Genomic DNA, 16605 nt, shown 5'->3' on the forward strand with positions numbered 1-16605 from the left:
TTTTATTACTTCTCCCCTTCTCTTCCCAACTCACCTCCCTTCATCCTCCCCAATCTACACCAAGACTGGAAAAACCTGGAGAGCAGAGCTTTGATCATGGGCTTTCTTTTCTGAATGGCAAATGTCTTTTCCTTCAAACATATATAACTAATGTTTAAAAAGGAATAAATTTAGGAAATTGCAAGTCTAATTAATTCTGGAATGCAGGTGAATTCTATTTCTAGCTCTTTGAATAATATGTGAGATTGAACCTCATTAAATATTATATGGCAGTTTTCCTCTTTACAAAAGAGATTTTCTAAATAAATGATAAATTCACATATTATCTAAAAATAAATGATCAATATATATAAATTATGCTATTTCATGTGTTTTCCTATAGTTAGCATCAATGTCTTTGAAAATTAGAAAAATTGTTAGGAAAATTACTTGGGTGAAATGGGGTGGTGAGGAAAGCTTTATGGAAAAATCAGTTTAAAAGGAGATGAAATTTTAATTAAATTGGACATATATTTCTTAAAAATTCAAATATATATACACACACACATATATATCATATGCAGAAAATCACGTACAAGCTATACTATGACATCACAGAATTCTAAATTTTGGAGTGTTTACTTTAAATATTGCAATGAAAATATTATAAAAATATATATTTCTGGGAAATATTTCTAAAATTTCAGAGCTGAATTATAACAGAACAGAAATTTAAGGCAACAGAGAAAAAAACATTCCTAAAATTACTTATTTACATAAAAAATTTAATGGGCTGATAAATTCAATTTTGTTGGGGATTTTAAGTTATATAGATGTTTAAGATAATAGTTAAATAAGGTAAAAGATTATCATATTCTCAAGATTTAACATTAAAAATATATCTATGGCATAAATGATGATAGAAAAAAGTACATGAAATTTATTCCATTCTTCATCTTTTTCAGAATACAGGAAAAAAACTTCAGCATGAGCCAATGAATATTTTTAAAAGAACAAATCACACTTTCATCTGACAAAATGGTTAATCATCACAAGCAGAAAGTTACATGTATTTTTCTTGAGAAATTCACATAAATTATGCCTATAATGTTAATAAAGTATAACAAGAAAACTTTTCTTAATAGTGATAATAATTTAAGGTGCTGCTAATATTATATATTCTTACCTACATTATAAAATAATCCTTTGAGGGGGTGCTTACCTGACTGAGTGACGACTACTTCAAATTGTAGTAGTTCAATTGAATGACAGTTCCAATTCTGATGTGATAAAGTGAGCCATTCCATAAGCTGGTCTATATGCTGCTGATAGAGATCCAGGGTTCCATCATATTTCTGCATCAGAGCTAGTAAGTTCATTGTCTCCTGAACCTGTGAAATATAAAATCTTGGACTAGTCCTTTTAAGGAATATTCCAGTGTTACATCTTTATTAAACTTGTGAGACTATTTACATTTACATAGATTACAATATATTAAAATTTACATTTTTACAAGAAACTACTAAGGGGCTCTGAGAGGCCATCAAGTCCAATTTCTTCACTTAACAGAATGAAGCTCAGAGAGCTTAAGTGATTTGAGCAGGATCAAACAGCTGCTAAGTGTCTGGGGCAGGATTTGAAACCAGGTTTTTCTGACACTAAGTCTTATACCCCATTCAGTTAACCAAGAGGCTTCTCAGGAATAGTCATTCTCATCTACTGCTGGACACATATCCCAAGGATGTCATTGACAGAAAGGCATTATAAATCCCAAAATATTTATAGCAGTACTTTTTGTGGTAGCAAATAAATGGAAACAAAGTAGATCCCATGGTTGGAGAATAGCTAAACACATTTTTGTACACAGATGTAGTGAAATATTACTGTTGTAAGAAGCAACAAGAAGAAAAGAAATAACATATGACTAGAGAAGCATGGAAAGATAGGAATTGATACAATGAAGCAAACAGAGACAAGAAAACAATATACACATGTATATGGAAATGGAAAAACCAGCGCAACAAAAAAGTTAAAAATGCAAAATTATAAAAACTCTGAAGAAAAAGTCTGACTCTGAAGAAGAGACTTTTTCCTATTCCTCTTCAAAGATGTGAGGTCCACAGCAGTGGAACATGGCATAATTTTTCTGAGGTACTGACTGGTTTTACTCATTTTCTCCCTCCTCTTTTTTTCTTTTTTCTTAGGAAGAAAGGAAGGAAGGAAGGAAGGGAGGAAGGAGGGAGAGAGGGAGGAAAGGAGGGAGAGAGAAAGAAAAAAAGATTATTTGTTATATAGGATGGGTCTCCTGGAAGGGGAAGAAAGGAATGAATACACAGGGTAATTTAAGTGATTAAAAAAAAAAAAGATAGCAATAAAAGTTTAACAAGGAGGGAAACTAGGAGGAGGGAAGATACCCCATAGGTAGAGAGGTCAGTGCAGGAACTTAGGGGATCCAGGGCAAAAACCAAGCAGAGCCAATCACCTCACTCAACAACAGAGGATAAAGCCTAGCTCTGGCAAAAAATAAAAATAAATCTAAGTCAGGAACTAAAGCTGGAGAGATGAATAAATCAAAGACCAGTACAAAGTTGCAAATAGAGAATTCCCCAAAAGAAAAAAACAAGTAGCTCCACAACTGCAAATACAGAAAAAAAGGAGGGAAAAAAGCATTTTCCACAAGGACTAAATGAATATCTAATAGAAATTAAGAGGTAAAAAAATGAAATAAATCTCTGGAGGAAAGAATAGAAAGGAGAATAAACAGAGAAAGTGGTCAACTTTATCCATGAAATGAACCCCTGGTTGATGCCCATCAGCTGGCCAATGGCTGAATAAGTTGTGGTATGTGAATGTTATGGAATATTATTGTTCTGTAAGAAACAATCAGCAGCTGTGCATACCTTTTGATCCAGCAGTGTTACTACTAGGCTTATATCCCAAAGAGATCATAAAGAAGGGAAAGGGACCTGTATGTGCACGAATGTTTGTGGCAGCCCTTTTTGTAGTGGCTAGAAACTGGAAACTGAGTGGATGCCCATCAGTTGGAGAATGGCTGAATAAATTGTGGTATATGAATATTATGGAATATTATTGTTCTGTTAGCAATGACCAACAGGATGATTTCAGAAAGGCCTGGAGAGACTTGCACGAACTGATGCTGAGAGTGAAACGAGCAGGGCCAAGAGATCATTATATACTTCAACAATAATACTAGAAGATGACCAGTTCTGATGGACCTGGCCATCCTCAGCAATGAGATCAACCAAATCATTTCCAATGGAGTCGTAATGAACTGAACCAGCTACGCCCAGAGAAAGAACTCTGGGAGATGACTAAAAATCATTACATTGAATTCCCAATCCCTATATTTTTGCCCACCTGCATTTTTGATTTCCTTCACAGGCTAATTGTACAATATTTCAGAGTCTGATTCTATTTGTACAGCAAAATAACGGTTTGGTCATGAATACTTATTGTGTATCTAATTTATATTTTAATATATTTAACATCTACTGGTCATCTTGCCATCTGGGGGAGGGGGTGGGGGGTAAGAGGGGAAAAATTGGAACAAGAGGTTTGGCAATTGTCAATGCTGTAGGATGATTCAGAGAAGCCTGGGGAGACTTACATGAATTGATGCTAAGTGAAGTGAATAAAACTAAGAGAACATTGTACACTGCAACAACAAGGTTTTGTGATGATCAATTGTGATGGACATGGCTCTTTTCAACAGGGAGGTGATTCAGGCCAATTCCAAAAAGCTTGTAATGGAGCGAGCCATCTGCACCCAGAGATAGGGCTGTGGGGACTGAATGTGGATTACAGCATAGTATGTTCACCCTTTTTGTTTTCTGCTTACTTTTTCTTTTCTTTCTTGTTTTTTTTTTTCCCTTTTTGATCTGATTTTCTTGTGTAGCATGATAAATGTGGAAATATGTATACAAGAATTGTACATGTTTAACATATATTGTATTACTTCTTTTCCAGGGGAAGAGGTGTGGGGAAGAGAAAGAAAAATTTGGAACACAAAGTTTTGCAAGATGAAAATTTTGAAAATAAAAAGCTATTATTTAAAAAAACACATAATAATTACTGATTAAAGAAATGCAAATAAAAAAAATAATAAAGTCCCTGAAAACCAGAACAAATCAATGACTTCATGAAACAGAAAAAAATATTAGAAGAAAATTAAAAGATAAGGAAAAAAACAGAAGGAAATGAATATCAAAAACAGGTGACCTAAAGAGCAGGTCAAAGAGAGATCATTTAAAAATCACTTAACTCCCTGAAAATTATAAGGAAAAAAATTTAATAAATAATAAACAAAAACTGCCTAGATCTATTAAACCAGAGAACAAAATAAAAATAGGAAGAGTCCACCAATTACTACCTAAAAGAAACTCCAAAAGGAAAGATTTCAGAGCCAAAATACTGAGTCCTATATAAAACAAAAAATATTGCTAACAACCAGAAAGAAGCACTTCAAGTGCCAAGGAACTACATGCAGGATCATACAAGTCCTGGCAACTTCTACTATACATGAGAAGTCTTGGAATGCAATATTACAAAAGGAAAAAGATACAGGCTTGCAACAAAGAAAACTCACTCTGTAAAGCTGAAAATAATCCAACATGGGAGGGAGGGGGGAAGGATTTTTCCAACATTTCTGATGAGAAGATCAAACTTGAGTAGGAATTTTGGGATATAAACACAAGAGAATTCTAGAAAGGTAAATTTGAGTAACTGGAAAGAACTATATGATGAACTGGTGCTAATAATCTTAAAGGGAGAGTTAAAAATGTATCCCCTTTAGAATTTTGATGTCGTTGAAAGGTACTGAGAGAATTAAATAAGAAAAATGGAGGTTTTAGGTGGTGGATTCATTCTCTTTTAAGGGGAAATGGACTAGTATAGAAACAAAGACAAATGAAATGGAATTTAGTATTTCTCACAACTGGGATATGTGAAAAAAAGGTGTAAGTATGGAAGAAAAAGTGGGGAGATCAAGCATACCTTTTATCTGAAAAGGACAAGAAAGACTGCACACACACAAATGTACACAAAAGTTTGGTGTAGAAATATATTAAACTAAACAGAGAAACAAGCAGGGATAGTAAGAGGGTGGATAGCCAAGAAACATAATAAAGTCACATAATAGAATGGTCTCAAGGAAAACAAACTTTCTGATCCTGAAGAGAAGATTAAAAGGGGGAGGAAGGATAGGGTATAGAGAAGAAAAGCAAAGAATTAAAATCTAACATTGTGCTTTGGATTGCCTCTTAGACCACAGGGCAATAGTTAAATAAACTGTGGAATACGAATGTGAATGATGAATATGAACTTATCAGAAGAAATGAAGACACAATTTCAAAGAATTCTGGGTAGTGTATGAACTGACACAGAATGAAGACAGCAGAACCAGAACAATATATACAAAGACAATGACATCATAAAGACAAACACCTTTGAAAAACTCAAGAACATTTGTTCAGAACAACCACAATGAACCCTTTACCTCTTATGATGGACACAAGGAGCAGAAAGATAATTATTTTGGTTCATGGCCACCATGCAAATTTTGTGTCCCTTAATATGCTTATTTGTTATAAAAGACTTATTTAATTCATTCTTTCTTTTTCTTGATTAACTAGAAAGTGGGGAAAAGGAAAGACTAGAAATAATGATGCCTGAAATGTTTTTCCTGTTTCAAGAAAGAATAAAAAAGTCAAGAAGGTAATTCTACACAAATTCAAAATACTTTGTGGGACAGTACTGTATAATGCAGCATTGTCACTCGGAATTTGGAACATAGAACTACAGAAAAGAAATTATCATTTTTGAAGGATGTGGGCACAAACTTCTTCCCACCACTAAAAAAAGCTTGAAACCAAACGACCCATACCATATATTAAAAATTCTTCACCTGAGTAACATTAAACAACAGATTCACCAAATTGATTTTTTTTCCTTTATTCAGTTCTTTCACCTCTTCCTGGACTCTAAAGTAATAAAGGACTTTAACCAGTTTCTAAAGCCAAGGGCAATGAATTAAAGATGTCCAGTTGATAAAATAGGCCTCCTTTTAACTTGTACCTTTTCCTCTTTTTCCTCAGGGCTTAAAAATATTAGGAAGTATTCAAGTCATTCTTATGATAACTCCTTGGTGGCCTCTCCCAGTCTGTTTTTCAAAACCTGCTTCTTAATTTGACGGCGGTTCAACTTCCTTTTCTATTGCTGCTAGGCACCATATATTTCAAGGGCCTATCTTTTGCCAGTATTTATGGCCCTATCAGTGACAACCTGTCTCCTAAGATATATGCCCTTTAGGAAGAGTGTTTGTAAAAACAGAAATGAACCAAAGTTTAAACAGGTACCAAACAGGTGAGAGGATGCAATGAGATTCCTAAAATACAAAGCTTCAGGTAAGGCACACCAGGGCTTCTAAAGTCTTTGAGAAGGTGCTCACTTTGTCATGCTAATAGCAGAACTAAATTTCAGAGAAAAATTGCCTAAGGTCAATCAGGAAATAGAGAAAACAGCAAAGAAAACATTCTTTTCAGCCTGAAAACAGCATATGATTAAAACAGGGAAAATGACATATTATTCCAGTAAATCCTTTCAATTCTGACAGAAGTGAAAGTCTGGAGGAAGTTCAGAGGTTAGTGAGTGTGTGTGTGTATATCTATGCATCCATATAAACAATGGAGAAAAAATTACTTAGTAAAATTGGATCACAATTGAGTAGGAAAATAATAGTATCATTTTTCCACTCTTGACATTTAGCCACAAATGTAAGTACTTTTTCTTTAATGAAAATTTAAATGCACAGAATAAAGTTTATAGCAGATTTTTTTGCATGCTTCTTTTGCCAAAGATTCCAAAATTAAGACTCCAATTTAATTTTGTCTTCACTCTTAGATACTAAAATAAATTGGCAGTTGGAGGCTATATAAAATTCTATGTATACCCTAAGGCCACATCGTGAGTGACTCATTCCAAATGTTCTAAATTCTTTAATGTTTGCTAGTCAGTTTGAGTCATGTGTGCCTGAGGCTTGAAACTCAAGATCAGGAAAGATTTATAGAAGATAGTTCCATTTCATTTGGAGAAATAATCATCTTTCTAGTAGTAAGCTTCATCTTGTCAAGAAGGAAGAAGGGAGTTCTCAATTAAACTCACCTTATCATGAAGGCCTGCGGCACCTGCGACTGCCATAACTGTCACCAAAACTTCCATGAGTTGCAAACTTGATTCTTTGCAATCTTCCTGACCCACCTGAATTAATGCTTGTACACAACAAAGCAATTGCTCCATATAATGGCTCTATAGAAAATGTGCAAGTAATACAATTAATCATTTAAAATTTTATGACAGATTAGTTTAAGCTATATGATTTTGTACAAATCACAATCATCAGTAAAATGAGGAAATTATATCAGTTGAAAGGTCCCTTTCCAGTTTAAAATCCTATGACTTTAGGATTATCATTATTATTATTATTATTATGGTTCAAAAAATGCTATTGATTAATTGAAGGGCAATACAGAACAGTGGGGTGGAAAAACTCCTGAGCTAAGATTTGGGATGTCTGGATTCTAAGTTTCAGCTTTTTATCTTTGAGTAAATTACTAAAGTTTATGAAGGACCATTTTTTTCCTCCATAAAATGAGACTAGGTAATAAGAGTTTGCTCTAGAATTCTATTTTAAAAATTTTAATCGCTGCCATGTATATAGTGCTTTAAGGTTCAAAAAGCTTTTTAAATATATTATCTCATTTGATTTGATCCACCCAACAGTATTGTGAAGTAGATGCTATAATATACTCAGATAAAGAAACTAAAGCTGATAGAAGGTAGCTTGCCAGAAGTCACATGGCTAGTAAGTGTCTGAAGCAGGATTCAAACTTTTTGATTTAATATCTGGTATTCTATCTACTATGCTGCTTATCTGCTTTCAAAATAACAATAATAATCATGATGATTAAATTTAAAAATCTAGTAGGGCACAAAAATTTGCTTTGTCCATTTCTTTCCTTGAAAGCATCCCACATTAAACACTAATAAATCATTGCTGACAGCCCACATCAAATTACTGCTATACACAACAACTGGGCCAGGGTCTGGATGGAATATCAACCTTAAACAATCAATAAAACAGACCTGGATGGATGGAACAGGGAACTCTGAGGCTGGCTGTAGGTTTGGATCTGGATCTACCAGCCAAAGACCCAAGCATGTGAGCATGCTTTTGTTCTTTATTTAAAATTTTATTTTCCTCCTTTTATTTGAGTTATGATTTGCCTACAAATACTTTGCCTGGTTTCCTTTCATCTCAGAATAATGATTTTGAGGTCCAGACATAAGTACTTACTTGAATGGGTATCAAATTATAAACAAGAGTTAATAAATCCAATTTTTTTCAAAGTAGAAGCCTGTATTACTCTAGTTATATTGCCTAATTACATATACAAAAATCAAGGTTTATGAAATACATATACACACATATACTATGTCTATTATGATACATGTACACACACAAATAAAAATATATGTGAGATTTCAACAGGTGAACATATGAAAATGAAACTGATATAGTAAAATCTTTTGGGTAAAAATGATTATAGATTTTAAAATAAAATTATAGTTTTTCTTAGTTGTAATAAAATTTTAGTCAGGGAATTTTTAATATCTTTCAAGGAAAAAAATTATAAGAGGAATACTACCCTATATATTGATTATATGATATATACAAAATTATCTTAAACTTGTACATTTGATATCTGTGTACATAGGAAGAGATTTTAACAATATAGTAATGGTAAATATTTTAAAAAGAAAAAACAAACCCTATTTGTTTATGGAGTAATGGAAAAATGGAATAGACATTTAAGTTATCATACATATTTCCTTATTTCACTTACCTGTTACTAAACAAACATTGCAAAGAAAAGGATCAAGTTCCTTTCTTTCAGTTAAGCTCCAGGTGCAGGACTTGGCTCAAGACCCTTGGGAAACTGCTTTTTTACTAAAACTTAAGACTTGCAGCCAACAATAAAGGAGGTATTCCCCTTTAAATGAGCACTCAATTTAAATTGTACCTCTATGAATTATGTTTTTATATGTGAGTTATTTTCAGTTTTATCTAAAACATTTTTCTTCACTTTTATGAAATAATTAAATTAACTTTTTAGCAGCACTGTTTTCATTAAAAAAAAAAAAATCAAACTCATTATAAAATGCTTGGGCCTTTGCTCTAGTTTTGAATCAGTACTGCTTTGGATCAAGGTAGAGATTTGAACTGTCTTCTTTTTTTTCCATTTAAAATATTAAATTTCATTTAAATGCATTAGAAATCTGTCTATGGTAAGAGCCCCCTAGTCTCCTTAATGTTTCTTGGGAGCATGTTATCAAAAACAAATTTCACAATAAAGTGACAAAATCAAAGTAATTCTGAGGAGTTAACTTTAAACAACTGCATTTTTTGAATGAGCACTTTTTGAAAGGTCTCTAAAATTACTGGAAGAAATAAAATACTTCTAAGTGGAAAAAAAAATTTTAAAAAGAGAAAAAATGTCTGGAAAATTTTTTTTTTTGTGGAAAAACCATTAGATTTGAAGACAGAACATGCTCTCTAACTCTGAGGATTATTATTTCTGAGTAAGTGATTAAATCTGGTGGGGACCAACACATAGAAAGTACATTTTTCCTGATAAAAAGTTTTTTGTATGCAAGGCATATGTATCTTTTTGATGCCTGGGAGACTTATAAATTGTATGCTTTCAGAATATTTTATAAAGGGCAAGAGTTTGTAGGCAAGAGAATCAAAGGATTAAAACCAACCAAACAAACAATATAAACAATCCACAAACAATAAAGTGAGATCATGTGATTTTTCTGGGCGTACTTAGACTATGTTCAGGCCAAGCTGTCTGAGAAAAATTGAAAAATTAATAATTCATACAATAGCATTACATAGCTGAAATAGAATCTTTTCCATGTTTAACAAAAATGTTAAAAATGTATTCTAGTATTAACGTTTCAGAAATTGATAATGGTTAACAGATTTGGTGGCCATCATCTAATGACAAAATCAGCAAGAATTTGTCTCCTACTATGGTACCTTGAATTATTTAATGCCTACTTTTTATCCAGCAGCTGTCAACAAAGTCTCAAAACAACACTGGATTTCTAATCAGGTGCAAATGCCAAATTCTTATGGCATAATCTTAACATATAAGGGATAAGCTGATGAGTCATACTGTAAATTGACATGGCCAAGGCATATTATAAAACTGATCCTACGCATATATTTTCAGGTAATAAGTGTATCATTCTGTAACAAAAACAGCAATTTTTCCAATTAAAAGCAACTAAAAATTACCTATGACCTAAATTGTTTTAACTCTGGTTATAATATATTAATGATATAATTTAAAATTAACCAGATCATAACACATGCAAATTTTATAACAAAAGATTAATTTGTCAGGCTTGATCATTTTAAACACTTCATTAGGGTGGCATCTTAAATCAGATAATGAAAAATGCAAAAGTATTAGTTAATTGGTTAACTTACATTAAATACAATTTGGAATGACAATTTGGAATAGAGGAAAGATCTGTTATCTAAGTTTACAGCAATGGTCCAAATTAGAGTTTAGTTATGGCTATGGTGCTATGTAATTTTGAGATTTTTTTGGTATAAGTTTTTTCATCTGTAGATTGTAAATAAAGAAGTAAATCCCTAACTCTTTCATATTGATTTTGTGGAGATAAAGGAGTTGCTCATTAAGAGCAGAGACTACCTTAGTTTTATCTCTGGATCCCAGTGCCTACTATAGTGATTTAAACAAGAAAACTAAAGGATAAGAAAGATAATGTCCCAAATAATACTGAGAGTAACAGAGTCAGGATTCAAACCCAGATTCTGATTACAAATCTTCAGTTCTTGTATATGTACCACATAGATTCTTATGAGAGAGAATTAGATTTTATGTTGAAGAAATCAGTTTAAAATCAGAATAGATTTTAAACTGATATGGAATTTTCAATATATCAATAAAAGTAGGTCACATTTTAATAACTATATATATATATATATATATATATTTTTTTTTTAATAAGGATTCTCCCCAACAATTTGGTAAGATAGGTGGTACAAGAATTAGTACCCCCTTTAATAGGTGCAGAAAATGAGTTTTAGAAAAGTGATTTGTCTATGATCACTGGGCAATACTAATCAAAACTATAAATTCAAAAACCAGATCTAACTTCAAATCTGTTGTTTTGTCTAAGATACCACTCTGTCTCTGGTGAAAAAGTATCTCATGACAATGAAAAGCTCAATAACATCAGAGAATTGATGGCCTAATATAGATGCATTGTGAATACCAAAATATTCCAATAGTCATAGTTTGATATTGACAAAATGTATAGCAACACCAAATGCTTCTCGCCAAATGCTTAACTCTGAATATTCCCATTTTGTAAATATTCTTACATCTTCAGATCCTTGACAAATCTGTGTCTGTGACAAGTAGCTGGCAATGCTATTTAGATGAGGTTTAAGGGATTGTCTTGAACAGCCTCTAATAACTGCAGCCAGGACCATCAAACAAGATGGACGAAGTGATTTTTTCAGTGCTGGCAAGATTAATTTCAGAAAGACTTCAGGGTTGACAAATGTTCCAATCAACTCTGCTGATTTTATACACTGTAAGAGAAACCAAATATGTAAAAACTAAAAGGATTATTTTGAAAACACAAAGAACAAATAACATATCCATGGGTTTTCCTTTCCTGCTCTTGAATGATTTCTGTCTGCTTTAATCCTGCACATTTGAAATGCTAAACCAATTGCCTTCTACTGTTTCTACTCATCAAGTACTGATAATATACATATATACAAAAAAAAAAATCTTTCTGTCACGCAAATATAAAGCTCACAAGACAAGTAAGTTTTTTCTCAACATCAGATAATTTTTACAAAAAGTTTAATTCATAGCAATAAAATATATAATTTTTAGGGTAGTATAAATCTAAATTATATGTCCTGGATTTAGAGTTTATTTCTCTTCTTCCCTTCAACTTTTGAAGTAATATGTGAATGACTAGAAACAGCTTATTTTATAATCACCCAATTTTTCTCTTATCTTTGTATTGCTGTCAAGATAGTTTTTTAATTAGAATTCCAAATGAAACCTTTGGTAGCATGGTAAAACACATTGTCTCTTGGTGAGCATAACTGAGATTAAAAAATAATAACCAAGAATTAGTGTTGTAGTAGTTTTCTCCTATGACTTTTGGGAGGTCTTGATTCACTTGCTTCACATGGAAATGATGCAAATGGAACTCCTTTCCAAGCTGCATAACCTAACAGTTAAGACTTACTGAATACCAAAAGCATACTCAGTCTTTTAGAAAACAAATTAAACTAGAGAGAATAAAGACCAATATTCCTGCTAAAAAAACAGGAAATTATACCAGAAAAGAAACAAAAATTTTCACATAATGAATGGTCATCTATCAGAATTTTTCAGAAAAAAGATAATAAATGGAGTGTGTATATATATATATATATATATATATATAATCTTAATAGAAAGTTAACTATTTTTACTAGGAAAAAACAAAACAAAACAAAACAAAACAAAAAAACCTTGCAGAATCAGGCTATAATCCATGCCAAGCACATTTAACTGAGGGGGGTTTCTCAACATTCTGTCCCAAGATCTCTTTTCCCTTCTCTTTCTAACTCCCTCACTTCATAAGTTCAATTCTTCATCTCTATTCTGTTTTTTTATAGATTTATCTATCTACCCCTAGTCTTTCCCTCTGGTTCCAGTCCTGAACCAACAGTTATCTAGTGGGCATTTCAAACTGAACATCCTATAAGCAACTCAAACTCTTCGTGTCCAAAAAAAAGCTTATTAACTTTTTCTCCAACCCTCTTCTGAACTTTCTGGTAACTATCCAGTGGACTATCACCCATCTAGTCACCAAAGTTCACAGCTTTGATATTATCCTTGATTCTTCATTACTTCACATATCCAATTAATTACGGAAACTTGATGTTTTTGACTCCAAATATCTCTCATTTTATTATATCCTTTTTTCCTCTACTCAGAGAGCCATTATAGCGTAGTTCAGGCCTTCATTATCTCTCAAAGGAACCATCTCATTGCAATAAGTCATAGTTGCTCTCCTTCAATCAAGTCTCTCCTTCCTCTACTTCATCTTCTATACAGCTGCTAAAGAAATGTTCCTATGTGAAATTTAAAGTTTTTCACACCCTTCCACCATCTTCTGTTCCCAGTCTTCTTATACATTACTCCATGCACACTATGATCTAGCCACACTGACCTATTTGTTACTCAACTATGTCATTCCATTTCCCATTTACATGCCTTTGTACTGTATTCCCTAATTTTGGAATGTTCTCCCCGATTTCCTTCAGGATTCTGCTCCAGAGCTTCCTTTTGTATGAAACTTTTCCTGTTTCCCTCCTCTTTTAGTATCTCTTCTCCAAGGTTACCTAGCATTTGCTTTGTTTTTTACATCCCTATGTACATGTTATTTTCACCATTAGAATATAAATAGCGTAAGGCTACAAACTAGTGTGCTTTTGTTTTTTAATCCTTACTTCCTACTCCAGCACTTGGCATATAAGTAAGCTATTAATAAATACACTAGGATAATCAAAGCCATGGGAGCTGATGAGATTACCACGAAAGAGACCATAAGGACAGAAAAAAGACCTAAGGGGTGGGAGGGGAAACAAGAAAAAAGTAAAGACAGATAAACAGAAAGACAGATAGATGGATGGAAGAAAGGAAGGAAAGGAAGAAGGAAAAAGGGAGGAAGGCAGAAAGGAAAGAAGAGAAAGAAAGAAAGAAAAGGGCTAAGACGAAATCTTACAGAACATTTACAGTTAGAAGGCATGATACAGATGATAAAATAGCAAAGAAAAATGAATGAAAACAGATAGAAGGAAAATCAAGAGAGTTATATGAAAAACCAAAGAGAAGGTGGGGTCAAGAAGGTGGAATAGTAGGAAATAGTACAGCTGAGTTTGTTTCAAACAAACCTAGAAAATGTACCAGACTGAATACGAAAATCCAGAAAACATTATAGTGAGTCATTTTTCCAGCCCAGATCAGCACAACCCTGTGGCTACTAAAGCTATAGTTGGACAAGAATCCAACTGGCATCGGGAGTCCTTCAATTCCTAGGGAGAGGTTGTACAACAGAATAAAAGGAGGTCTCAGACCTATACCACCTGATGGTGAAAACACCATCAGATCCATAATGGGGTACTGCAGTGGGGACAGATGCCACCTAGTAGCTCAGTTGCCCTACTAATCAGTTTCCAATCAAAGACAAGAGAATAAAGAAGGGGACCCAGTGGTAAAGAGTTGAAAATTGAGGGGCTGTCCATCAACTGGGAAAAGGCTGAACAAGTTGTCGTATATGGCTGTGAAGGGATATTACTGAGCATGATTGCATCAGAAAAAACTGGAAAGACATATGAACTGATACAAAATGAAATCAGCAGTATGAAAAGAACACTGTACATGGTAAAAGCAATATCGTAATGACTATCAAATGTAAAAAAACAGCTACTCTGATCAACATGATCTACAATAATTCCATAGGACCCATAATGAAAAATGCTATCTTACCTCGAGAATTAATGAACTCTGAATACAGATTAAAGAACACTTTTTTCACTTTATATTTCTTGCTTTTTACTGTTTTACAACAAGGCTAATATGGAAATACATTTTGCATTACTTCACATGTATAATTGATATCACATTGCTTATCTTCTCAATGGATGGAGGGAAGGCAGGAAGAGAGTGTGAAAGGGAAAGCAGGAAGCAAGGGAAATTGAAACAAAAAAAAATTTTTTTAATGAAATGAATGAATAAAATATATGAAAACTTAAACACAGGATGATGTTCCTAGGTAGGGAACCCATGTACTGAGAAAGAAGGAAATTCTCAAACAAGTAACAGGGATATAGCTCAAATCCTAGGAGCAAAGCAGGATGTCTGTCCAAGATATAGCCCAGACTGCAGAGGAATAACGAGGGTAGAAATCTCAGACCCAAGAGAAGCCTATGAATCTGTCTCTCTAAACCAACAGAGCTTTCCAGCTGATTGATAGAAGAAGGAATACAGCAGTAATAATATACGACTGTCCAGACCAAAGCCTAGATGGGGAACCTGTAGAGCTAAGACCAGAAGGGGAGCAGTCTTGTTCTGAATGAGACTACTTCAGGAGTCTTGATATCTTGCAGATTCCCCAGTCAGTCACTGAGATCCTGGACTAACATAACACTCAATAAATACCTCAAAAAAGAACAGGACCAACCTAAACATTCCCTCTAGAAATATAGTAGAGTCCAATTCTAACATCAAGTCAAAAGTCATGAAATAGGGTGGAAGAATGTGCAAACAAAAAGAAATCCATAAAAAAGAGCTATTATGATGGCAAGAAACCTCAAGACACAAATCCATAGGAGAATGACTCCAAAACTTCTATAAGCAAAGTCTCAGGAAAAACACAGCCTGAGCCCAAACTCAACTAGAAGTCTTGGAGGAGATGAAACAAGAGATGAAGAGTTTAAAAAAAAAGTTTTTATAAGTGGAATGAGAGCACTTGAGAAACAAAATTGAAAAATAAATGAAAACTATGGAAGAACTGGAAAGAAAATTAACAGCTTGGTACAAACAAGAAGCCTGAAAATTAAAATGAACCAAATAGAAACTAATGATTCCAAGAGACTACAAGAAATATTAAAAACAAAGAAAATTTAAGATAAATGATAGCAAAAGCAATTGACCTGGAAAAAAAGATCATAGAGAAAAAAATTTCTGCATACCAAGATAAAGGGAAAAAAAGAGTTCAGGTATCTTATTTCAAGAAATCTTGGAAAAAAACCTACCCAAATATCTTAGAACTCTCAGAGGGCAAAGAAGAAATAACAAGAATCCAATAATCATTTCCTGAAACAAACCAACATGAAAATTTCCAGGAACATCATGACCAAACGCAGAGCTTCTTTGTACAGGAAAAAATTAAGTACTGCAAATGTTAGGAAAAAAGGAATTTAAATAAGTGAGGAGTCACAGTTGGAACTAAACAGTAAAAATTAAGCAGTGATCACTCTCAAGGATACATTCCAAGTATCTTGGGATACTAAATTCTAGAAGGCAAATGATACAGGCTTACCAGGAAGAAGAATTTATCTAGCACAAATGATTATCAATAGACTTTTAAAAAAATACAAGTCTTCCAAGCATTCCTCATAAAAATATCAGAGGTGCTAGGAAATGGGAGAAGTGGGGGAGTGGGATTCAGAGGGAAGGAACTAAGTGAGGAATTGGTTCTAAGAAAAGTCAATTAATATACAAAAATAGGAGAGACAGGAAGCAGAGCCAACATGGTGGAGTAAAGGCAGGAACTCACCCAAACTCTCCCCAGAATATCCCAAAAGAAGGAGTAGAACATTTTCCAGCTGAAGGCAATTTGGAATCTCAAAAACAGTTATCAGGGTGGGTGTCCAGCATACAGTCCCTGCAGGTTGCACCAGCATAATCCCTGACCCAGCTCTAACAAAGC

General features: G+C 33.4%; 1 protein-coding gene across 1 annotated transcript in view; it reads right to left on the reverse strand.

Annotated features, from left to right (window-relative positions):
* Positions 1 to 16605, reverse strand: part of DNAAF5 (dynein axonemal assembly factor 5) — a 62516-nt gene that overhangs the window by 17130 nt on the left and 28781 nt on the right. Inside the window, exons 6-8 of the mRNA XM_031941555.1 lie at positions 11480 to 11692; positions 7159 to 7302; positions 1202 to 1370 (exon numbers count right to left, since the gene is read on the reverse strand). Of these exons, the coding sequence (XP_031797415.1) occupies positions 1202 to 1370; positions 7159 to 7302; positions 11480 to 11692 (526 nt within the window). The remainder of the gene's footprint in view (positions 1 to 1201; positions 1371 to 7158; positions 7303 to 11479; positions 11693 to 16605) is intronic.

This window comes from Sarcophilus harrisii, chromosome 1 (genome assembly GCF_902635505.1).
Source record: "Sarcophilus harrisii chromosome 1, mSarHar1.11, whole genome shotgun sequence".
Taxonomy (NCBI): Eukaryota; Metazoa; Chordata; class Mammalia; order Dasyuromorphia; family Dasyuridae; genus Sarcophilus; species Sarcophilus harrisii.